Source organism: Pantherophis guttatus, chromosome 2, assembly GCF_059756535.1.
Source record: "Pantherophis guttatus breed Tessera chromosome 2, ASM5975653v1, whole genome shotgun sequence".
Taxonomy (NCBI): domain Eukaryota; kingdom Metazoa; phylum Chordata; class Lepidosauria; order Squamata; family Colubridae; genus Pantherophis; species Pantherophis guttatus.
In genome coordinates, this window is record NC_142064.1 from 290,309,431 (window position 1) to 290,334,512 (window position 25,082).

The 25,082-nt window shown below is 49.1% G+C and overlaps 3 protein-coding genes across 4 annotated transcripts in view; 1 reads left to right on the forward strand and 2 right to left on the reverse strand.

Moving 5' to 3' along the window:
* Positions 1-25,082, forward strand: part of LOC117660204 (H-2 class II histocompatibility antigen, E-S beta chain-like) — a 325,613-nt gene that overhangs the window by 154,103 nt on the left and 146,428 nt on the right. The window lies entirely within an intron of this gene.
* Positions 1,257-16,421, reverse strand: LOC148116119 (H-2 class II histocompatibility antigen, E-S beta chain-like). Its single transcript, XM_087888277.1, has 5 exons — positions 16,160-16,421; positions 14,555-14,827; positions 1,963-2,244; positions 1,691-1,804; positions 1,257-1,264 (listed from the first exon to the last, which is right to left on the reverse strand). Exons 1-5 carry the CDS (start codon positions 16,419-16,421, stop codon positions 1,257-1,259), a joined length of 939 nt encoding a protein of 312 aa, XP_087744403.1.
* LOC117658763 (uncharacterized) overlaps positions 18,708-25,082 on the reverse strand; it is a 45,611-nt gene continuing 39,236 nt past the window's right edge. The window contains exons 6-7 of the mRNA XM_087888278.1: positions 23,810-24,091; positions 18,708-18,874 (exon numbers count right to left, since the gene is read on the reverse strand). Of these exons, the coding sequence (XP_087744404.1) occupies positions 18,708-18,874; positions 23,810-24,091 (449 nt within the window). The remainder of the gene's footprint in view (positions 18,875-23,809; positions 24,092-25,082) is intronic.

Here is a 25,082-nt window from a genome sequence, read left to right on the forward strand (position 1 = left end):
TCCTGCTTCTAAAGTTTATTCTTTTAGAGCAAAGCGAAGGGAAGGGAAGTGACTCGGAGGACGAATCATGTAGATGAAGCTGCTGTGGGTTCAAAGCCAGGAGAGATGGGGTGACAGGTGGGCCCAGCGTCCCTGGGGACAGTCTAGATCAGGGTCCTCAAACTTTTTGAACAGGGGGCCGATTCAGTCCCTAAGACTGTTGGGGGGGCCGGAGTGCTCCCTGGGCGTAGTGGTCATGTGACTGGGTGGGTGTGGCCAATTTAACAGTCCATTTTTTTGCCTTTCTCCTTCCTAAGCGCCTGTTTAAATTGTTTTCAAAGACTTTTAATTGAAAGCAGGACTTTACAAGCCCAGAGCTGCTTTTCAAGGCTGCACCGGCAAGATCTCCCCTCAGCCGGCCTCCCAGTTGGCTCCCTGGAAGAGAAGGCCCAGGGTGAGGGGCGGGGCTTAATCACACCACTCCGCGGGCCGGATACTTTGCATTGGCGACCTTATGCGGGCTGTATTTTGAGGCTGGCTGGTCTAGATGGTCTCCACCCCTCCCTCCCAAGAAAGAGCGGCCCTGAAAGGAAGCTGGGGGGGGGGTCTCAGCAGGAGAAGGTCCAGGCTGCCATTCTCCTCCTCTCCCAACCTTCAGCCTCCGTTTCTCAGAGGTTGCAAACAGGACAAAGAGTCATCAGCCACTAAAGAAAAAATATCCTTTTGCATCGGAGAGCAGGATTAATTCATGAGTGCTGTAGAAAAAGAGATGGGGAAGAAAATTAGAAGATAAAGAGACACTTTTAGTATAAATAACATATTTTTCTTCCCTTTCAGCCCCCACCCCCAAGGCAGGCCCAGACGGTTGACAGGCAGGGACAGATAAGAGGGAGAATCCGCCCATTTCAGGGATTCCTCCCCATTTCCTCTCCAGGGGATTCTGGAATTCTCCCTAATTGTCTTAATTAGAGGGTTAATCAAGAGGCGAAGCCCCCCTCCCTTCAGACGATTCATGGGAATAGAGAAGATGGGGCTGGGATGGGGGGGAGCAAAGGGGGGAGCCTGGGGGTCACTTGGCCAGAAACTGAGTGAAGTGTCACAAGGAGAAGGGGGGTCAGGAAGAACAGCCCACAAACTGGGGCGCTCCCTCCCTGAGGGAGGAGTGAGAAGGAATGGCCCCCTCCTTCCCTTCCCTTCTGCAATTTCCCAAGACGTGGAAAAATTCTGGGTGAGATTTTAGCGTTTGTATGTGGTTTTGTTTTGATTGCAATACTTTTTCAGGTCCCTGTAAGGAAAAGCCGCCCCAAATCTCTAACATTTGCTGTATCCACAGCAAGGAGATTTTGTTCAGGCACGTTTTTTTTTAAAAAAAGGAACAAATATGGCATCTTAAAAACCACCAATAACTTTTAGGAGGGGTTCAGATAAGGGGGAAGAGGAGAAACTCACCTGCAGGAGGTTGGATGGGAATTGCTGGAAGGAGAAAAAGACCCAATCAGGACCCTTCATGGGCTGGAGGACTCAGGGGGTCCCCCTCCCCATTGATAGCCCATAATAGGTTGCATTGTCTTCACTTAAAGCCCCTCCAAGAACAGAAGTTCCCATAAACATTCCCCAAGGGGCCCCTCTTGGCCACCTGCTAAGCTTGAGGAGAGGCCTCCCCTAGAGGGTCCCCTCCCCACAACCTCTCCTCCAGCCCCCCCAGACTCACCTTTCTTGCTCTTCAGGTAGGAGAAGAGCCCCACAGCCAGGAAGGCCACTCCTATCACGGCCCCCATGATCCCCGTCCAGAGTTTGCTCCTGGCAGAGCTGGAGGAACGGGGCTCTGGGGAAGGAGAAGGAGCCTCACCTGAGCAGGAGGATCAGGCCCACCTTCCCCCAGGAGGCTCCATTCTGGCCGCACCCCCCCAAGGAGGGTCTTTCCCCTTTCTCAGGGCAGGATGGGGTCCCCAGATCAGGAGGGAAGAAAGGGGAGGGACTTACCCCACTGGACGGTGATGGGGGCCTCCAGGCTGGCATGCCCCACCTTGCAAGTGTAGACATCCCCCCTCTGGGGCTGAGTCTCCAGCATCACCTGGAGCTGGTAGGTCCAGTCTCCGTTCTGGAGCTCCTCCCCGAAGGCCACGCCCTCCTCCTCCGGCCGCCCGTTCTTCAGCCACTGGACCTCAATCTCCGCGGGGTAAAAGCCGGTCGTGGTGCAGAGGAGGATGGTGTTGGGGGAAGAGGGCTCCATCTTGGTGGGGGAGATGGAGACGGAGGGCTTGGCTGGAGGGAAGGAGGAGAAGGAACCACATGAGAGACACAGGAGGGCCCAGAAGGGAAGACCAAGTTGGTTAGTTCAGGCCAAGATCCCTTTTTACTCCTGAAAATCTTCTGTGTTTTGAGTGTCTGTGGAGATTCTCGGTCATGCAGGTCATGGTTCTCCCAAAGGGGCTTTTTTTCCAAAAGGCAACTGGATTTTGTTTTTCCATGAAGTCATTTCGCTTCTCATCCGAGGAGCTTCTTCAGTTCTGACTGTCCCAATTGAAGCTTCTTGGGTGAGAAGCAAAAGGTCTTCAAGGGAAAACAAAGTCTATTTGCCGTCTGAAGAAACTCCTTTGGGACGGAGTTTGGAGTCCTCTTCCAAAGCGAATGGCAGCAAAGAATGAAAAGGGATCCTGAAAAAGGGGAAAAGCTAAATCCTTCCGGTTGGGATCAGGTGATCTCATCCAAAGGGAAGAATCCTCAAAATAGGCAAATCCCACAGCAGAATAAGAGAATGAGAGAGTTGGAAGGGACCTTGGAGGTCTTCTAGTCCAACCCCCTGCTCAGGCAGGAAACCCTCCACCATTTCAGACAAATGGTTGTCCAATCTCTGCTTAAAGACCCCCAGTGATGGAGCGCCCACGATTTCTAGTGGCAAGCAGTTCCTCTGGTTAATTGTCCTCTCCTTCATTGGGTTCGGGTGACTTTTCCGCCGCCTTGAAAGAGGTGGTGGTGAGGCCTCTCCTCAAGAAGCCTTCCCTGGATTGACTTCTGGTGGCTCCGCGGACGTCGTGGACGGTCTCCATTGACCGCCAGCCACCCGATCTGTAAAAACCGCCCTGACAGCGCTAAACTGCTGTCCGGCGGTTTGAAAAAACTCTCCTTCGGGCAAAGAAGGAGAGGAGAGTCGGAGGGGGTGGGTAGAGCTCCCCGAAAGTCCCTGGATTAATCCCAGGAACTCGGAGGGTGAGAGCTCCCCAGTTCAGCCCTCCCATTGCTCCGGATCGCTGGTGCCTCTGCTAGCCAGAGCCAGACGTCGCGTCCAATTCTGCCGGCAAACAGTGAGTTTTAATGACTTCTAACAAGGCAGACAGAGCGGAAGCAAGAGTGCAAGCTTTTTAAAAGAAACAGAGCTTAACTCCGTGAATACATTGTTGCAAACGGAACTTTCCTGAGCTGGAGGCTGGAGAGGAAGCCTTTGTTATGGGCGGAAGGGAAAGTGAAAGTTAAAGGGAAATTGCTTCTTAAGAGTCTTCTGCTGGAAGAGAAAATTGCTGGGGACTGAGAACAGACTGGAGAGAGGATTGTTTATTCTGAAAAAACTCTGAAATAAACATTGTAAGACTGTTTATAAGACTTTGTGGCTGTAAAAGGAAAAAACTCATTTTAAAATAAAATGGCTGCTAAACAACCAAAGCCACCAACTTCTAAAGGGGGAGGAAGTTCCCCTGTAGTGACTCAAAAGCAACAACTTCCGGCTGATACACAGTCACAAGACCTTAAAGAATTTATAATGGGTGCCCTGAACAATCAGGCAGAAATGATGAAAGAATTTTCAGAGGAGTTAAAGAAAATTAAAGATGTGGTGGAGGAAAAACATGATGCAATAAGAGATGACATTGTTTTTGCAGTTTCAGGACTGGCTAATCACATGTTAAAGATGGAGGAGAGAGTACGGGAAGTTGATGAAGCTAATTTGGAGCTAGCAACTAAATTAGGAGAGGTTATGATACAAACAGAGAAAGTGGATGATGAAATGGTCATGCTACAATACAGATCAATGGAATTTGCCCTGAGACTGAGAGGTTTGAAAGAAAAGAGTGGTGAAAACTTAAAAGATATTTGCTCCAATGCTTTAGCAGAGCTGACTTCAGAAAGGCCAGAAGATGTGGCAATTCAAATGGACAAAATCTATAGGGTTAACTCCTGGCTGGCAAAACAAAAGCAGCTACCAAGAGATGTGGTGATCTATTTCACAACAAGGAGAATTAGAAATGACATTCTGCAAGCTTCTTACAGAAACAAGGTTCAAGTGGATGGAGAAGAGCTGGTGGTCCTGAAGGAGCTTCCTCCTAAAATGTTAAGAGACAGGAAGCAGGTTGGTTTTTTGGTGAATGAACTAAGAAACCAGCAGCTCCAGTACAGATGGGATGTCCCATTTGGGATAATAGTGACATACGCTGGGCAAAGACATTGCTTAAACACAGTTGGAAAGGCAAAAGATTTTTACGCCAATGTTTTAAAGGCTGGACGGCCACCCTCACCAGGGGGTGCTAGAAAGCAATTGGAAATGATACAACAGGAGAAAGATGGAGGGCAAGCTCAAACCTATGCTCAAGCTTTAGTTGGAGGAGTTAATCTGGAAGAAGACTCATTGTTGAGTGGGGGTCCACCACCAACCCTTGAGCCATTAAAGATGATAGAGATGCCAAAAGATCAACGATTGATAAGAGCCACTTATAAACAGCATCTGGCACGACAGCCTCAAGATTCAACCCAACAAGTCCAAAAAACACAAGCAGTGGGAGGAGCTAGGCCAAAGTCCAAAATGGCGGAGGAGGTTCAGCTGATGCTCTCAAAGCTTGGAGGGCCTAGAGATGGCAAATAAATTTTTATCTTGGAATGTCAATGGTTTAAATTCTCCACAAAAAAGAAAGAAAATATTTCACTACTTGAAGCAATTCCAGAATGATGTTATTTGTTTGCAAGAAACGCATATTAAATTTTCAGATCAAAAGTACTTGATAAATTTGAAATTAGGCACACACTTTGTGGCATCAGCACCAGAAAAGAAAAATGGCCTAGTTATATATGTTAAAAGAGGCCTACCGGCCAATTTAATTGAGGCTGACACTCAAGGTAGATATATTGCAATTGAATTAACAACACAGAGTAGGAAGCTGCTTGTAATTGGAATATATGTACCTAATCAACAGCAAGACAAATTTTATAAACTTTTACATACTAAAATACTACAATGGGACTATAGATCTTTACTTTTAATGGGTGATTGGAATGGGGTAATAAATACCCAGAAAGATAAAAAAAGTCTTTCCAAGATATCCATGCGTGCTAAGTTGCCTAAATCTTTTTTTGATATTTTGGAGGATATGGAGCTGAGAGACATTTGGAGAGAAAGGAACGTACTGGAAAGTGATTTTACTTTTTTTTCAGATAGGCATCAATCTTTTTCTAGGATTGACTTTATATTAACCACAAATGATCTTTTTTCTAGGGTGAAGAAGACGAAGATATGTCCAAGAACTTTAACTGATCATAGCCCGGTTATGCCAATATGCCAGACATAATACATTCTGTAATGCCAATAAACCTGGGAGATGGTTGGCCTACACGATGAGAAAAAAACGAAAATCACGTGTTATAGACAAGATAGAATTTAGAGGTAAGGAGATTTACCAACAGAACTTAATAAAAAAGGCTTTTTTGGAGTTCTGTACAAAGCTATATGCTAAAGATTCAATTCAAGATGTTGATATTGATAGATATTTAAAGATAGATATTCCTGAACTAACGCTGGAACAGAGAGAAAGATTAAATCAGCCAATAACTTCTGAGGAAATTGTTGGGGTAATTAAACAATTAAAAATAGGTAAGGCTCCGGGAACAGATGGACTAACAGCTGTTTATTATAAACATTTACAATGTGAAATGCTAGAACCACTTAAAATTTTATTTAATAAAATACAGGTAGGAGGAGGAGTACCACCTTCTTGGAAAACAGCTTTTGTCTCACTAATTCCAAAGGAGGATCAAAATTCCATCAAACCTGAGAATTTTAGGCCAATTTCACTTTTGAATACCGATTACAAGATTTTTGCTAAGATACTAGCTAATAGATTAATGCCAGTTATGCAACAAATAATTCATAATGACCAATCAGGGTTCATAAAAGGGAGACAAATTTAATATAATGTTAGACAAATTGTAAACCTACTGGAATACTTGGAAAAAAATAACCAAGTTCCTGCAGAGTTTATATTTTTGGATGCAGAGAAGGCATTTGATCGCTTGAACTGGCAATTTTTGTTTAAAATAATAGAGAAAATGCATTTTGGGGAATATTTTACACAATCAATTAGAGCGATATACCAGCAGCAAACAGCACAAATAATAGTTAATGGAGGTTTAACAGAGGTTTTTAGAATTGAGAAAGGAACAAGGCAGGGGTGTCCTCTGTCCCCATTGTTGTTTATCTTGACTTTGGAAGTGCTATTGAATAAGATACGTGACTCAGAAAAATTGAAGGGTATTGTAATTAGACATCAAGATTACAGATTAAGAGCATTTGCAGACGATTTGGTTGTTACCTTATCCCAACCTATAGAGTCGGCTCCATATATACTGGATATAATTGATCAATACGGGAAAGTATCAGGATTTAAAGTTAATTCACACAAGACAAAGATCATAATTAAAAATATGTCTATATTTGAAAGAGATGAACTAGTAAGAATAACAGGGTTTGAAATAGCGAAAAAGGTTAAATATCTAGGAGTGTATATAGCAGCTTCAAATACAAAATTATACAAAAATAACTATGAGGACCTCTGGCAGAAGGTACAGAGGGATATGGAGAATAGGAAAAAATTACAGTTGTCTTTATTGGGAAGAATTGCAGCAATTAAAATGAATGTGTTACCTAGATTCTTATTCCTGTTCCAAATGATACCTGTGCTTAAGAAAGATGAAAATTTGAGAGAATGGCAGAAAGGTGTTAATACTTTTATCTGGGCTGGGAAAAAACCTAGAATAAAGATGAAAATTATACAAGATACACATGAAAGGGGGGGTTTCAAAATGCCTAATTTAAGATTATATTACAAAGCAGCGGTCTTATCACAAATTAGTGATTGGTTTAATTTAACTGAGGGGAGAATTTTGAATCTAGAAGGTTATGATTTATTATATGGATGGCAGGCCTATTTGTTATATGACAAAAAAGTGGATAAAGTATTTAAGGCCCATATACTTAGAAATGCTTTGTTGAGGGTTTGGAAAAAATATCAATATAAGTCAAATTATAAGATACCTGTATGGGCAAATCCTAGACATGCAATAGAAAATATAAGTATAGAACAAAAACAGGAGGTGATTACTTATAAAGAGCTTCTTATTGTGGAAAGGGGGGTAATGTATTCGAAATCTTTAGATACATTGAGAGAAGAAAGTATAATTTATACATGGTTTCAGTACGGCCAGCTTCAAGCTAGATGGAAGGAAGATCAAAAAACTGGCTTCGTGCAAAATGAGGAGAATTTGGTAAAACAAATTAGAGATCAAAAACAAGTGCATATTAAAAGGTTGTATAATGCTTTATTGGAAATAAACTCTGGAACTGGTTAAAGATTGCATGATTAAATGGGCACAAAATTTTCAAGAGCCAGTGATGATGGAGACTTGGGAAAAGATTTGGATTAGAAATGTGAAATTTACACAAGCACAAAATTTAAGAGAAAACTTCTATAAAATGTTTTATAGATGGCATTTAGATTCAAAAAAATTATCATGTATGTATCCTAATGTGCAAGCTAAATGTTGGAGATGTGACTGTGATGATGCAACTTATTATCATATATGGTGGACTTGTAAAAAAATCAAAGCATTTTGGATAAAGATTTGGTGGGTGATGCAGAATATTTTTAAAAAAAGACTGAAATTTACTCCGCAGTTGTTTTTATTGGGTATAACTACGGACTGTACAGTTGCAGAGACTAAACTGATTTTGAACTTGATAACAGCAGCAAGATTGTTGATAGCACAACATTGGAAGAAGGACTTTTTGCCTACTATTGATGACTGAATATTGAAAGTAACTACTTTAGCTGAAATGGCTAAAATTTCAGCATATTTGAAGGATCACACACAAGAAAGGTATATACAGGACTGAAGAAGATGGATTGATTATATTCAAAATAGGTATCAGACTAAAAAATATCAAATAGCATGAATGATTTTTTTAAACTGTATAAGCGCTATATTAAAGTGATGTTAGAAGGATTATGTCTAAGAAGTAGATTTTATCTATGGGGGGTTAAGAATTTTTTTTTAGAGGGTGTTAGTTTAATGGTTTATTATTATTATTTATTTATTAATCAAATTTCTATACCGCCCTACTCCCAAAGGACTCAGGGCGGTGAACAGCCAAGATAAAATACAGATAATACAAATATTTAAAAAATCCCTTAAAATTATTAAATATTTCGGCCGAAACACAGATTAAAACACCCAATTTATAAAATCACAAATTAAAAAATTTAAAAAATTTAAAAAATGGGAGTTAGGCCAGGCCAGCTTGCTGAAATAGAAAAGTTTTGAGAGCACGGCGAAACGTGCGCAGGTCCGGGATCTTCCGTATCTCTGGGGGGAGCTCGTTCCAGATGGTAGGTGCCCCCACAGAGAAGGCTCTCCCCCTGGGGGCCACCAGTCGACACTGTTTGGCCGACGGCACCCTGAGGAGCCCCTCTCTATGGGAGCGTACTGGTCAGTGAGAGGCTATTGGTAGCAGAAGGCGGTCTCGTAGATACCCCAGTCCGATGCCATGGAGCGCTCTAAAGGTGGTAACCAAAACCTTGAAGCGCACCCGGAAGACCACCGGGAGCCAGTGCAGCTCGCGCAGGAGGGGGGTCACATGGGAGCGCCACGTCGCTCCCATAACCACCCGTGCGGCCGCATTCTGGACCAGCTGGAGCCTCCGGGTGCTCCTCAAGGGGAGCCCCATGTAGAGAGCATTGCAGTAGTCCAAGCAGGAAGTAACGAGAGCATGAGTGACCGTATTTAACGAGTCCCGATCCAGAAAGGGACGCAACTGGCGAATCAGGCGGACCTGATAAAAAGTCCCCCTGGCCACGGCCGTCATGTGCTCTTCTAAAGACAGCCGTGAGTCCAGGAGGACACCCAAGTTGCGAACCCTCTCCGTGGGGGCCAGTGACTCGCCCCCAATAGTCAGTGATGGCACCAACTGACTATATCGGGATGTCGGAAACCACAGCCACTCGGTCTTGGATGGGTTGAGCCTGAGTCTGTTTCTCCCCATCCAGATCCGCACGGCCTCCAGGCACCGGGACATCACTTCAAGGGCATCATTGGGGTGGTCCGGGGTGGAGATGTACAGCTGAGTATCATCAGCGTACTGGTGGTACTTCACCCCGAAACCACGGATGATCTCACCCAGCGGCTTCACATAAATGTTGAACAGAAGGGGCGAGAGGACCGACCCTTGTGGCACCCCACATACAAGGGGCCTCTGCCCCCCTGTCAACACAGACTGCGACCGGTCAGAGAGAAAGGAGGAGAACCACCGTAGGACGGTGCCCCCCACCCCTAACTCCTCTAGCCGGTGAAGAATGATACCATGGTCGATGGTATCAAAAGCCGCTGAGAGGTCTAATAGGACCAGGACAGAGGAACAACCCCTGTCCTGAGCCCTCCAGAGATCATCAACCAACACGACCAATGCCGTTTCCGTGCTGTACCCAGGCCTGAAGCCCGACTGGAACGGATCCAGATACTACGATTCATCCAGGTACTGGGGGAGTTGTCGCGCTACCACACTCTCAACAACCTTCGCAATGAAGCGAAGGTTGGAGACTGGACAATAATTTGCCAACACTGCCGGGTCCAGGGAAGGTTTCTTGAGGTTGGTTAAGCAATTTAGTTTATTGTTAAAAGTTAATAGAAATACCTTGTGTTCTGCTCTGGGAAGTCGGGGAGGGGGAGGGGGGTTGGGGTGGGAGGGTTGTGGGAAAACTGTGTTTGTTTCACCAATAAAACTTTTTCAATTAAAAAAAAAAAAGAAGCCTTCCCTGGACCCGGCAATGTTGGCTAATTATCATCCGGTCTTCGACCTTTGCTTTGTGGTGAAGGTGGTTGAGAGTGTGGTTGTGCAACAGCTCCCCCAGCACCTGGATGAAACAACGTATCTGGATCCATTCCAGTCGGGCTTCAGGCCTAGGTACAGCATGGAAACGGCATTGGTCTTGTTGGTAGATGATCTCTGGAGGGCTCAGGACAGGGGATGCTCCTCTGTCCTGGTCCTGTTAGACCTCTCAGCGGCTTTTGATACCATCGACCATGGTATCATGCTGCACCGGTTGGAAAAGTTAGGGGTGGGAGGCACTGTGTTGCGGTGGTTCTCCTCCTTTCTCTCTGACCGGTCGCAGTCTGTGTTGACAGGGGGGCAGAGGTCAACCCCGAGGCCCCTCATATGTGGGGTACAGCAAGGGTCGGTCCTCTCGCCCCTCCTGTTCAACATTTATGTGAAGCTGCTGGGCGAGATAATCCCTGATTTCGGGGTGAAGTACCACCAGTACGCTGATGACACCCAGCTGTACATCTCCACCCCAGACCACCCCAACCATGCCCTTGAAGTGATGTCCGGGTGCCTGGAGGCCATGCGGATCTGGATGGGGAGAAACAGGCTCAGGCTCAACCCGTCCAAGACCAAGTGGCTATGGTTTCCGACATCCCAATATAGTCAGTTGGTGCCATCACTGACTATTGGGGGCGAATCATTGGCCCCCACAGACAGGGTTCACAACTTGGGCATCCTCCTGGATTCACGGCTGTCTTTAGAAGAGCATTTGATGGTCGTGACCGGGAGAATTTTTCATCAGGTTCGCCTGATTCGCTAGTTGCGTCCCTTTCTGGACCCTTACGCACGGTCATTCATGCCCTCGTCACTTCTTGCCTGGACTATTGTAACGCTCTCTACATGGGGCTCCCCTTGAGGAGCACCCGGAGGCTCCAACTGGCGCAGAGTGCGGCCGCGCAGGTGGTAATGGAAGCGACATGGCGTTCCCATGTAAGACCTCTCCTGCGCGAGCTGCACTGGCTCCCGGTGGTCTTCCGGGTGCGCTTCAAGGTTTTGGTTACCACCTTTAGAGCGCTCCATGGCTTAGGACCTGGTTTCCTATGGGACCGCCTACTACCACCAATAGCCTCCCACTGGCCAGTACGCTCTCATAGAGAGGGGCTCCTCCAGGTGCTGTCAGCCAAACAATGTCGACTGGCGGCCCCCAGTGGGAGGGCCTTCTCTGTGGGGGCACCTACTATCTGGAATGAGCTCCCCCCGGAGATACGGAGGATCCCAGATCTGCGCACCTTCTGCCGCGCTTTGAAGACCTTTTTATTCCACCAGGCGGGCCTGGCCTAATCTTTTCCCTCCTTTCTTTTTAATATGCAAATTTTAATCTGTTTTTTAAATGATTGGGGTGTTTTAATTTGTCTGGGCCAAATTGTTTAATCCGATTTTATCCTGTTTTTAAATTTTGTATTTATGTATTTTACTATTTGGCTGTTCACCGCCCTGAGTCCTTCGGGAGTAGGGCGGTATAATAATTAAAGAAAGATAAAGAAAGATAAAGATAAAGATGAGGATCACATTAAGTTTGAATTCGGCATTTTTATTGGAAACATCTTCAATTCAAAGAGATTAATTTAAGTAGGTAAACAAGGAGATTCTCAGGTGGCATGAATAATTTTTATGGCCCAACCCAAAATAAATTTAATTTTATACAAAAATGTACTATTTGGTGGTTCCCATTTGATCAGATGGGAGTTGCTGGAGAAAGGTTTTAATTCTCTCCTGGATCCACTGTTGGATCGGATCAAGATTTCTTTTTCTTTTTAAACACCCCCCACCCCTCCCAGACACAACTTTCTCCTTCTGTCCATCCAGGAATTTAATTTAATCAACATTTGGAGACCTCTCAAGCTAAAACAGCAGGAATACACAATACATTTTCTCTGCCTCACACTTTGATGTTCAAGATTCATTTTTAATATCACCTTTGATGCCTAATGCAGTAAAAAAATATGATCCAGATTTACATTTTTCTTTCTGATCAAGCACCCATAGAATCGATGCAGATTTTGGAAGATTTGGGATAAAAGTGTTGCCATTAGGGAGATGCTCCTTTGTTGCAGTCCATTGAACAAGAAACAAGACTCAGATATGATTTTTCCCAGAGAAATGGAGGCTGAATTGATTCTGGGGAGAGTTGAGGGAAGGTTGAGAGCCTCTCTTGGTGGCCAGAGAAAAGCTTTGGCCTCTCGGGGGAAGGAGACGCCCGGATCTCTCCGGAGAGAAAAGTCAGCTCAGAAGGAAAAATAAAGAGAAAATTCCCCCAAAGAGACTCAAGAAACATCTGGCGATTTCAGGTCTCCTCAACTGAAACTGGACCAACCATTTTTTTCTGAAGCTGAGGAATCTCCTTTCCCTGAAGGGAAAATCCCCCCTGAGATCCACAAAAGGAGGGAGGGGGAGGGAGGCCCTGTGGGGGGGGGCACAAAAGAGACACACTCACACCACCCACACAATTGGGAGGGGATTTTCAGCCACTTTCAGGGGTCATCAAAACTCATTAGCTAAATTAATAGAAGTGAGGAAATTTCCATGTTAAATATTGATGGAATGAGAATTATTTCAAATATGCCAGACAAGAAGAATGTTGAATTGATACTAAGAAATAATTAAATCTTGAATATTATCAATCAGGGGATTATTATCTCCAGGGAAACATCCTCTTTGGTGGTAAAAATGTTTCAAACCATCTCTCAAATTGGAGAGAATATCGTTTATTTATTTACTAAATTATATGCACCAAGACAAATTCCTTGTGTGTCCAATCACACTTGGCCAATAAAGAATTCTATTCTATTCTATTCTATTCTAAATTCTAATATCCTATTCCAGGGATGTGATCCTCCTCCTAGCTTTGCTGGGAAGAATTTAGGAGTGAAAATGAGTTTTGCCTCCAAATTAAATATCTGGAGAATAAAATCTCTGTCGGTTCTCCTGAAATGTTCAATAATTTAGGGAAGGAGCAAAAGGATCTCCCTCTAAAAAATTCTTTCTCTCTTAGGATGGGTTGTTTTTTCCTCTTATGAAAGAAATATCTTATTTCATTCTGTAGCAAGAGATTACGTTTCGAGAGTCTCCTGGGCTCCCAATGGGAACCTCAGACTTAAGCAATTCTCAAGTGGGGATGCTTGAAAGATTTTTCAGTTTCCATCAAAGGGGTGAAATTTCCCTGGAAAGGCCAAATTGCAAAAAGTGCAGCTGAAATCCTTGATTTCCACAATGCTTGGCCTGTGATTCTCTTATCAATTGAGAGAAATAAATAAAATTATGATTACACAGAGAATGTAAATTACAAAAACAAATCTAGGCAATTTGCAAGGAATGTGACAGAGAATTAAACAATCCCTGCTTCAGAGTTGAATGGAAGGAGGATGTCTTTCTTAGGACCTAAAATTCAATTTAAGGGTTGTGGGAGTTTTTGGAGTCTCCCCCCCCAAATCCGGAGCCTCCCCAGGAAGGAAGACAGAAGGGATTTGGCTGCAGGGGAAGCTGAGTCTGTGACCAAAAAGGGGGCTTCAAGGGGGGCTTTTCTCTCGGACCCCCAAAATAGGCTGAAGGAAATTTCTCAGCCTCTGAATCAGCTTCTGCTCAAGGCAGAGGAAACGCCAGACCAGGATTCCGCCTGATTTGGGTTTGATTCACAATTATAAATTCTATCTGGATTGATTGATTTTATTGTTTAGTTTATTTATTGCTATTATTAGTTTATTATTTATTCTATTATTTAGTTACTTTATTGTTTATTTAATTATTTATTTAATTATTTTTTATTTTAATTTGATTTATATGCTGCCCTTCTCCGGAGACTGAGGGCGGCTTACAATGCGTTAAGCAATACTTAACGCATTAATACTTAATACTTACTTAATATTATTATTCTTTATTTATTTAGTTTATTTTATTACTTATTTATTTTCTTTATTAATTTTTATTTATTTTCTTTATTAATTTAATTTTTCATTTATTTATTTTTCATTTATTTATTTAACTTGTTTATTTAATTTTACATATTTGTTTATTTTACTTACTTATTTATTTATTGGATGTAAAAGATGCTGAATGACTCAGAATAAAGAATAAAGAGAAATAAAACCTGGAGAGAAAGGATTTCATGGATTCCCTTTGAAGATTCTTTTTTTTTTTATCCTAAAATCTCAAAGGCCCCAGAGGGGGAGGGAGACCCCCCCTTATTGGCCTTCTGGAAAGGGCTCCCAATGGGGCTCTGGGGCTTTGCTGGGGGGGGCAGAGAGGAGGAGGCAGCCTGAATCCCCTGAAGCCTTTTAATTAATCTCTTAATTAATGAATTGATTTTTCCACTGAATTGGAGTCATCCTTGCTTTTGAAAGAACCACTGAATCTTCATCCGGGAGAGTCTCAATCAAGGGAAGGAAAAGGGGGTCCCCTCCCCCAAACTCCCCCCCAAACTCTACCCCCCCCCCACGAACTCACCTCTCCGGCCAACCACCTGGGCTATCTGAGCAATCCCGTAGTTGTGCCGGCAGAAGCGGTCCACGGAGGCCTTCGCGATCTGCAGGAGGCGCTTATCTCTGTTCCACCGATCGACATCGGGCTGCAGCAACGGCATGACGGCCACGACCTTCTCAAGGTCGCTGTCGAAGTAATAGATCTCCTGCCGGTTGTAGATGTATCTCTCCAGGTATCTCACCCGCTGCGTCCCGTTGAGGAAGCGGCACTCGTGCTTCATCTGTTCCAGGAAATGGGCTGGGAGGGAGAGGAGGAGGGGAAGGAAGGGCGTCAGGAGGGACTCCAGGGCCCATCGTTCCCAGCCACCAGGACAGGAGGAGGAGGAGGGACAGGAGACTTTCTGAGAGACACTCAATGACAGATGCCCCCTGGAGGACGGAAGGGGAATTTGGGGGTCCCAGGAGGAGTCGAACTTACTGGGGGGTCTGGAAGTGGGGGGGAGAAAAGGGGGGGTTTTCCTGCTGTGCCCCCTCTCCTTCCTCCCAGGGTGGAGAAAGGCAGGCAGAAGCTCAACCGGTCCAGCAGACCTTCTCTCGGCCGGGGAATTTGGATCCTGCGGGGGCTTCTTTGTGCCCCCCCAAAATGGCAGAAAGGATGGGGGGAGGGGCAAAAAGACCACCAGAAACATTCTGGGCTGGAGGTGACGTTTTTAATTTTTAATATAAAAATATTTTATACATTTTTATTTATATTTTTTATTCTTTTATACAAATTTATATACATTTTATATTTTTAATCTATATACTAACCTTTATTACATAGATTAAAAGATTTAAATATATTCTGTTGTCAGTTGCAACCTGCAAGCCGCCCAGAGTCCCCTTGTAGGGGAGAGAGCACAGAAGAGATTTAGGGAAGGGACCTTGGAGGTCATCTAGTCCAACCCCCTGCTCAAGCAGAGTCTGGGGAGGGGGAAGAATGGGGACATCCGGAGGGATCCTTCCGGGGTCCCCCCAGCCCCTCCCTCCCCTCAACCCCCACCTTCTCTGGCTACCCCCAACTGTTCTTCTCCCCCTCACCTTCAGCCCTTCTAGGATTTGGGGGAGAATCGGGGCTCTCTCCCCTCCCCCTCCCTAAACAGCCCCCCAAAGACCACCTCAAATGGAGGCTCTCCAGCCCCCTTCAGGAAAGGGAGAGATTTGGGGAGCCAATTGAGGGGAGCAACTCAGAACTCCCCCCATCATCAGTTCCCCCCTGTGGCTCCCCTCCCTTTGGAGGCTCCGAATTCGGGTACAATGGGGGGTCTGGAAGCTCCCACTCCCACCCAGTCACAGTCACGGGGGGGGGACAGGGGGGGAGTCCGAATGCTTCTCATCACAGTTCTTCCGCCTTCCCACCACCCCCTCCCCACTACAGTCACAAAGATCCTTCTTCGTCCCTCTGGGCGAAGTGGGGCCAGCGAGGGAGCGGAGACCACGCGGAGATCGAGGCTTCTCAGGATCCCGCCTGTCTTGCCTTCCACCCCTTTCCCCACTACTGGGGTCTCAGCCCCTCTCTTCCCCCCTTCCCCCAGGAGCCCTCCCGGCCCCTCCCAGCCCCCCTCCTCCCCCCGCCCAGCCCCCTCCTTACCGGGGGTCTCCTTCCCGCCTTCGCTTCCGGGGACCCGGGCCAGCGCCCCCAGCAGCAGCATCAGGGGGACCCCAGGAAAAGCCATGGCTGCTGCCCCACAAGCGCCCCAAAGGGACGGGAGAAAGACGCGGAGGCTCCCAGCCCCAGAGGCGGAATCGGTGGGTCTGGGTGGGGGGGAGGGGCGTCTTTCTTGAACTTCGGAATTGGGGGTGGCCAGGAAGAGTAGGAGGACCAATGGGAACCCTCCCTTCTGCGGCGTCATCGGTCTCCGGGCAGAGCCTCCCTTGACTTCACCGCAAGAGGAGACAGTTCAGCGCAGAGAGAGAAGCGGAGAAGGTGCGGGGGGCCCTTCAGTCTTGGGGGGCTGCAGCTCAAGGGGGGGATTCAGGTCAGCCCTGGAGGGGGGAACAGGCTTCCTTTTGCCCTCCCGCCCCCCAGGATCCGGCTGGAGTGGGGCTGCAGAGGAGGAGAGAAGGGGAGGCCAGCGAGGTCTTGGGGGTCCCTGAGCAGGCAGACTGGGGGGCACCTACACTCACACACACACCCTTCGTGGTTGGGGGGGCTTCCTCAATCATGTGGGGTGACTGCCCTCCCCGCCTCCCCCAGAAGCTTCCGCCCTTTGGTCCCTTCCTGGCAAAGGGGCTGCGGGGTTCTCTGACCCACCGCAAGTGGCAGGTCGGGTCTGGATGAAGAGGGGCTGTTGGTCATCTCAATGGGGGGGGGGGAGCTCGGGGGGGGAGGGGGAAATCCTCCCTCCTCCCTCGCTGCCTGGAGCCTCCGAGAAGCATCTCCTCCAAAGGACCAGGCGGTGGATCCCCTGCCTGGAGACTGATGACGCTCCCAAGTCTCGATTTTTCATTGGTTGGGCCAGATGTTCGACTGTCTGGAAGTCAGAAATAAGAGTTCCGCGGCGCTGCCCCTCCCTCCATCCCCTTTCTTCCCCCTCCCTCCCCCTCCCCCTCGCTCTTCCTCCCTCCCCTTCCCCCTCCTCACTCCCCACCCGTTTTGCCCCCTCCCTCCCCCTCCCCTCTTCTCTCTCCCCTCTCTCTCCCTCCCTTTCGCTTTTCCCCCTCCCCCTCCCTCTCTCTTCACCCCCCCTTCGCTCTTCCTCCCTCCCTCTCTCCATCCTCGCTCCCCCTTCGCTCCCTCCTCACTCCCCACACTCTTCCCCTTTCTTCCCCCTCCCCTTCCTCCTCCTCACTCCCCACCCATTTTGCCCCCTCCGTCCCCCTCGCTCTCTTCATTCCCCTCTCTTCCTCCTCGCTCCCCCCACTCTTCCCCTTTCTTCCCCCTCCCCTCCCTCCTCCCTCCCCACCCGTTTTGCCCCCTCCCTCCCCCTCTCTCTCTTCGTTCCCCTTCCCCCTCCTCACTCCCCACCCGTTTTGCCCCCTCCCTCCCCCTCGCCCTCTTCTCTCTCCCCTCTCTCTCCCTCCCTTTCGCTTTTCCCCCTCCCCCTCCCTCTCTCTTCACCCCCCCTTCGCTCTTCCTCCCTCCCTCTCTCCATCCTCGCTCCCCCTTCGCTCCCTCCTCACTCCCCACACTCTTCCCCTTTCTTCCCCCTCCCCTTCCTCCTCCTCACTCCCCACCCATTTTGCCCCCTCCGTCCCCCTCGCTCTCTTCATTCCCCTCTCTTCCTCCTCGCTCCCCCCACTCTTCCCCTTTCTTCCCCCTCCCCTCCCTCCTCCCTCCCCACCCGTTTTGCCCCCTCCCTCCCCCTCTCTCTCTTCGTTCCCCTTCCCCCTCCTCACTCCCCACCCATTTTGCCCCCTCCCTCCCCCTCGCCCTCTTCTCTCTCCCCTCTCTCTCCCTCCCTTTCGCTTTTCCCCCTCCCCCTCCCTCTCTCTTCACCCCCCCTTCGCTCTTCCTCCCTCCCCCTCTCCATCCTCACTCCCCCTTCGCTCCCTCCTCACTTCCCACACTCTTCCCCCTTCTTCCCCCTCCCCTTCCCCCTCCTCACTCCCCACCCATTTTGCCCCCTCCCTCCCTCCCTCCCCCTCGCTCTCTTCTCTCTTCTTTATTCCTCTCTCGCATTTCCCTCTCCCTCTCCCTCCCTCCCCCAGTTCTCCCTCCTGCTCTGCGTGGGCAACATTTCCTCCTCCGGACGCAGGACTGGGGGTCGGGCTTCCTCAGGCACCAGAGACCGGCAGGAAAGGGGGGATCGGCCCCAGGGGAGGCTTGGAGACCCCCAATGACCTCCCTTGTGCCCTGAGCCTCAGGAAGGTGGGAAAGGCTAAAAGGCTACTGAGGTTAGAGGTGGGGGCAAGGACCAAGGAAGGGGAGACCCCCTTTAGGGTTTCTGCATTCGGCTCCACTCTCCCCTCCTCCCCCCTCTCTGGACAAGGAGAACTGGGTTCCTCTTCCAGGAACTGAGAAAGGGGGGAGGGGGAGAGTTCCAGGGAGAGGAATGGGAAGTGAATCTTTTGAGGGAGGGGAGTTCGAGGAGGGCCTGGAGCTTCTCCCTCCTTGTCTTGGAGGAGTTTCAGCCTATACAGCAGCCCAGAGGCTTCCTGGTGGTCTCCCATCCTCAGGCTCACCAGGCCCATCTCTCTCAGCTGGGTGAGGGCATCGGAGGCTGGGCAGCTGCCAGCTGTTGAGCGCTGAGGATCAAATGCCAGCTAATGGTTGGTGATGCCAGATCAGAGCCCCCACCCTCTCCCAGCTGCAGCAGGCAGACATCCCACAGGGCGCCTATCCTGAGGGGGCCTGGATCCTCTCCTGGGATGGGGGGAGGGGCAGCACCAGCCTCAGCAGGCCAGAACTGGGTCCCCCCCTGCGGCTGAAGGAGGCGGCAGAGTCCGAACCTGCCCCACAATTGTGTGTTTGGACACAGCCAGTCACACAAAATTGGCCCCAGATCCAGAGAGACTCTGGTGGGATCCCATCGCTCTCCTGATCAAAGCAGAACTTCTGGGCTCTTTTCAGGTTTCCCCTGCCCCACAAGACTTTGATTCTCTCTGGGTTCTTCCTGACATCACATAAACACACACACACACACAGAGTTTCTTTCTCCAGCCCCCAACAACTGCAGAGGCTCTTGGGTTTCGCTTCCCCACGCAGCCATCCTGAAGCCTGAAGCTCTGGGCTCCTCCGAAGCAGAACTGAGGAACTGGCCAGGATCCAGCAGGCAACAAACCTCGATTCTCCCTCAGGGCAGCTCAGGGACTCCCCTCCTCCTCCTCCTCCGCCCCATGGCTGAGTCTGCAGGTGGGGCAGCCACAAGGTCCTCTGCCCCATTGGAAGCGGCTGAAGGGGCCCTTCCCCACAACCTCATTATAGTTCTCTAGTCCTTTCTCCATCAGTTAAAGCCCATTGAAGAAAGGAGTCCTTGACTTATGACGGTTCATTTAGTGACCATTTGAAGTTACAACGGCGCTGAAAAAAGTGCCTAATATTCCTTCTTTTTAAAATATTTTTTATTGCTCTGAATGTTTTTTTTAATCCTTTCATGTAAATACCGGATTTTACCTTTGTTGTATGTGACACAGAGTCACTTGTGAGATGGGTGGTTATATAAATTTGAGATAGATAGATAGATAGATAGATAGATAGATAGATAGATAGGATGATAGAGATAGATAGATGATGGTAGATAGACAGACAGACAGACAGACAGGAATAGATGAGGGAGAGAGAGAGAGATGATAGACATGATGATAGATAGATGATAGACCCTAACCCTTATATTTTGAATATAAGCAGAGACAGTAGAAGCTTATTCGTTCACATCATGTGTTGTCCGTTCGTTGCAGCCTCTTTAAATACCTTCCAATTTCTGCCCTTGAAGGAATCTCCTCGTAGAGCCTCCACAGCTTCTGCCGGCCACAGTCTCCCTAGTTCTCTCCTGGGTCCTCCCTGATTCACCAAGGCTTCTATGCTGACCGGAGCCTCCCAGAGAGAGGATCGGAGGGGCCAGGAGGAGGAGGGGGAGGGGCGGCCTTCAAGGCTCCCTGGGGGTTGGAGAAGGCCCCGTCCAGGGTCTCCCCTCCCCTGGTGGCAAAGGCCCCGTATGGGGGGAAAGGAGGGGGGGCTGCTTCCAAGGCGGCCTCTGGTCTGCTGGGTTTCCCAGGAGCCTCTTTCCTCTTCCACCAGGCCCAGAACCTGCCTCCCAGGTGAGGCCAGGGGAGTCCGAGCCCCCCATGACTCTTGGGGGGAGCTTCCTCCGGGCCTCGGCTAAGTAGCATTGAAGGGTTTTTCGTCTTTCTTCTGTTGTGTTTCTATGGCGGTGTGATTATTTGTTTTATATATCCTCTTTTATTACATCTGTTTCTTTTGAAGCCATTAGAGGTGAAGCTCTCCAGTCCAAAAGCTGGAGGAGGAAAGGGGACAATGGTGCCGAACTCCCCGTTGTCCTTGAGAGCCTGGGGGGGCTCCTGCCTGAGGCGATCTGCGCTCCGATTGGCTGCTCTGGGTGGAAAGGGGGCGTTTCCCCCTTTTCCCGCCTTTTTCTTCCGTGGCCTGTGGGAGATTTACCTCAGGAGGTTCCAGATTGTTCTTCTGCCATTGGGACCTTTGGGGCTGAGCCTCCTCCAGGTTCTCCCACGCGGCCTTGCAAGGGGAGGCATTGCCCACAGGAGCCCAACTCTTCTCCGTCTTTGGGACAATTCCTCCCATCACACACCGGCCGAGTCTTATTGTGGTGCCCCAAGACCCCAGATGAGGGAGGGGAGGGGAAGTTCTGTGAAAGTCCTGCAGAGCCAGTCTGGATGAGCTCTGAGGGGAAGAGGCTCATTTGGAGGGCTGCCCAGGGGCATCTGGGGTTGCTGGGGAGAAGGGAGGGGTCTTCCAGTCAGGGCTGCTCCATTGAATCCCCTCCACTTTCCCCCAGAGCTGCTCTTCCCCTCCGGGGCAAAAAAGGAATGGCTGAAGGTGAATTTCTTGGTCTTCTAGTCCAACCCCTGCTTGAACAGGGAAGACCTTAGATATTTATATCATCAAACAGGAGACCCTAAACCTGTGATGGCGAACCTATGGCACACTATAGGTGGCACGTGGAGCCATAACTGTGGGCATGCGAGCGTTTCCCAAGCTAAGCTTCAGCGCGAATGCGCACACCGGCCAGCTGATTTTCGGTCCTTCCGGGCCCACCTGAACTCAGGAAATGGGCTGTTTCCTATCTCCGGAGGGATGGGGAAGGCCGTTTTCACCCTCCCCAGGCTCCTAGAAAGCCTCTGGATTCTGGGGAGAGCAAAAAATGGGCCTACCAGGCCCACCGTGACATCACATGCGTGGGGGGGGGCAGGCCACATTAAATTATGGGTGTGGGTACATGCGCGCGACTCCCCCCTCACTCCCCCCCGCTTTTGGTACATGACAGCAAAAAGGTTAGCCATCACTGCCCTAGACCATTAGAATCTGAGCCCCAAAGAGGGAGGGAGGGAGGCCTTGGGTGCCAAAACGGGGCAGGACCTTCTGGTTTTGATGGAGAGAAATGGCTGAAATGGCTGGGTGAATGTAGGGGGAGTCTCAGGTACCCCCCCCAATGGCTCCCGGGGCTTGAGGGGAAACAGAGCAAGGGGGCCTCCAAGCAGGAGGGGGATCCCACCACTCCCCCTCCCAGGATCTGCCCACCCTCCTCCCGAACCACTTCTGCCTTTGGACCCAAAGTAGCCGGGATGGTGGATCCAGAGGAAGCGGAGGGAGGAGCCTCCTGTGGCGGCAGGAAAGAGGAGGAGGAGGAGGAAGAGGAAGGAAGGATTCCAGGCTTTCCTGCTTCTAAAGTTTATTCTTTTATAGCAAAGCGAAGGGAAGGGAAGTGACTCGGAGGACGAATAATGTAGATGAAGCTGCTGTGGGTTCAAAGCCAGGAGAGATGGGGTGACAGGTGGGCCCAGCGTCCCTGGGGACAGTCTAGATCAGGGTCCTCAAACTTTTTGAACAGGGGGCCGATTCAGAGTCCCTCAGACTGTTGGGGGGCCTGACTGCTCCCTGGGCGTGGCTAGCTGGTCATGTGACTGGGTGGGTGTGGCCAATTTAACAGTCCATTTTTTTGCCTTTCTCCTTCCTAAGCGCCTGTTTAAATTGTTTTCAAAGACTTTTAATTGAAAGCAGGACTTTACAAGCCCAGAGCTGCTTTTCAAGGTTGCACCGGCAAGATCTCCCCTCAGCCGGCCTCCCAGTTGGCTCCCCGGAAGAGAAGGCCCAGGGTGAGGGGCGGGGCTTAATCACACCACTCCGCGGGCCGGATACTTTGCATTGGCGGGCCGTAGTTTGAGGCAGGCTGGTCTAGATGGTCTCCACCCCTCCCGCCCAAGAAAGAGCGGCCCTGAAAGGAAGCTGGGGGGGGGGGTCTCAGCAGGAGAAGGTCCAGGCTGCCATTCTCCTCCTCTCCCAACCTTCAGCCTCCATTTCTCAGAGGCTGCAAACAGGACAAAGAGTCATCAGTCACTAAAGAAAAAATATCCTTTTGCATCGGAGAGCAGGATTAATTCATGAGTGCTGTAGAAAAAGAGATGGGGAAGAAAATTAGAAGATAAAGAGACACTTTTAGTGTCAATAACATATTTTTCTTCCCTTTCAGCCCCCACCCCCAAGGCAGGCCCAGACGGTTGACAGGCAGGGACGGATAGAGGGAGAATCCGCCCATTTCAGGGATTCCTCCCCATTTCCTCTCCAGGGGAGTCTGGAATTCTCCCTAATTGTCTTAATTAGAGGGTTAATCAAGAGGGGAAGCCCCCCTCCCTTCAGACCATTCATGGGAACAGAGAAGATGGGGCTGGGATGGGGGGGGGAGCAAAGGGGGGAGCCTGGGGGTCACTTGGCCAGAAACTGAGTGAAAGTCACAAGGAGAAGGGGGGGGTCAGGAAGAACAGCCCACAAACTTGGGGCGCTCCCTCCCTGAGGGAGGGGTGGGAAGGAATGGCCCCCTCCTTCCCTTCCCTTCTGCAATTTCCCAAAACGTGGAAAAATTCTGGGTGAGATTTTAGCGTTTGTATGTGGTTTTGTTTTGATTGCAATACTTTTTCAGGTCCCTGTAAGGAAAAGCAGCCCAAAATCTCTAACATTTGCTGTATCCACAGCAAGGAGATTTTGTTCAGGCATGTTTTTTCTTTAAATGGAGCAATTAAAGAATTTTAAAAACCACCAATAACTTGTAGGAGGGGTTCAGATAAAGGGGAAGAGGAGAAACTCACCTGCAGGAGGTTGGATGGGAATTGCTGGAAGGAGAAAAAGACCCAATCAGGACCCTTCATGGGCTGGAGGACTCAGGGGGTCCCCTCCCCATTGATAGGCCATAATAGGTTGCATTGTCTTCACTTATAGCCCCTCCAAGAACAGAAGTTCCCATAAACATTCCTCCAGGGGCCCCTCTTGGCCACCTGCTAAGCTTGAGGAGAGGCCTCCCCTAGAGGGTCCCCTCCCCACAACCTCCCCTCCAGCCCCCAGACTCACCTTTCTTGCTCTTCAGGTAGGAGAAGAGCCCCACAGCCAGGAAGGCCACTCCTATCACGGCCCCCATGATCCCCGTCCAGAGTTTGCTCCTGGCAGAGCTGGAGGAACGGGGCTCTGGGGAAGGAGAAGGAGCCTCACCTGAGCAGGAGGATCAGGCCCACCTTCCCCCAGGAGGCTCCATTCCAGCTCTCCCCATGGGGTAGGTCTCTCCCCCTTCTCAGGGAAGGATGGGGTCCCCAGATCAGGAGGGTAGGTACTTACCCCACTGGACGGTGATGGGGGCCTCCAAGCTGGCATGCCCCACCTTGCAAGTGTAGACATCCCCCCTCTGGGGCTGGGTCTCCAGCATCACCTGGAGCTGGTAGGTCCAGTCTCCGTTCTGGAGCTCCTCCCCGAAGGCCACGCCCTCCTCCTCCGGCCGCCCGTTCTTCAGCCACTGGACCTCGATCTCCACGGGGTAAAAGCCGGTCGCGGTGCAGAGGAGGATGGTGTTGGGGGAAGAGGGCTCCATCTTGGTGGGGGAGATGGAGACGGAGGGCTTGGCTGGAGGAAGGAGGGGAAGGAGCCACATGAGACACTTTTGAGTGTCTGTGGAGATTTTCAGTCATCCAAGTCATGGATGCTTTTTTTCCAAAAGGCAACTGGATTTTGTTTTTCCTTGAAGACATTTCGCTTCTCATCCGAGGAGCTTCTTCAGTTCTGACTGTCCCAGTTGAAGCTTCTTGGGTGAGAAGCAAAAGGTCTTCAAGGGAAAACAGAGTCTATTTGCCGTCTGAAGAAACTCCTTTGGGACGGTGTTTGGAGTCCTCTTCCAAAGCGAATGGCAGCAAGGAATGAAAAGGGATCCTGAAAAATGGGAAAACCTAAATCCTTCCCAGTTGGGATCAGGTGATCTCATCCAAAGGGAAGAATCCTCAAAATAGGCAAATCCCACAGCAGAATAAGAGAATGAGAGAGGTGGAAGGGACCTTGGAGGTCTTCTAGTCCAACCCCCTGCTCAGGCAGGAAACCCTCCACCACTTCAGACAAATGGTTGCCCAATCTCTGCTTAAAGACCCCCGGTGATGGAGCGCCCACGATTTCTGGTGGCAAGCAGTCCCACTGGTTAATTCTCCTCACTTTAGGAAGTTTCTCCTTAGTTCCAGGTTGCTTCTCTCCTTGATGAGTTTCCATCCTTGTTTCTTCTCTCAGTCAAAATGAAGCCACGTTTTTTTAAATTAGGTGTAATATTGGAATATTTATTTACTTATTAAATGTATTTCTCACCCATCTCATGAAATGACTCTAGGCGGTTTACAGCATTAAGACATTAAAATCCTCACATAAATGTTTCCATAGCAAGAAAACCGGAACTCCCAATCGAGATAAAATCGTAGGGAAAAGAAGGGGAGGGGGGAAGAGGAAGTGTTGGGGGAGGGGAGATTGGCTCTTGAGGTGATGCTCCCCATGAGGATCCGTGGAAATTGAAAAGTTTGAATTCGGCATTTTTATTGGAAACATCTTCAATTCATAGAGATTAATTTTAGTAGGTAAA

Bases quoted from the DNA above. Each gene is read 5' to 3' on its own strand.
- LOC148116119 (XM_087888277.1), bottom strand. From the start codon at position 16,421: ATGACGCCGCAGAAGGGAGGGTTCCCATTGGTCCTCCTACTCTTCCTG. The intron at 14,828-16,159 runs GTAAGGAGGGGG...TCTCCCTCCCAG, and splicing joins AGGCGGGAAGGAGACCCCCG to CCCATTTCCTGGAACAGATG. The intron at 1,805-1,962 runs GTAAGTCCCTCC...CTCCTTCCCCAG, and splicing joins CCCCATCACCGTCCAGTGGG to AGCCCCGTTCCTCCAGCTCT.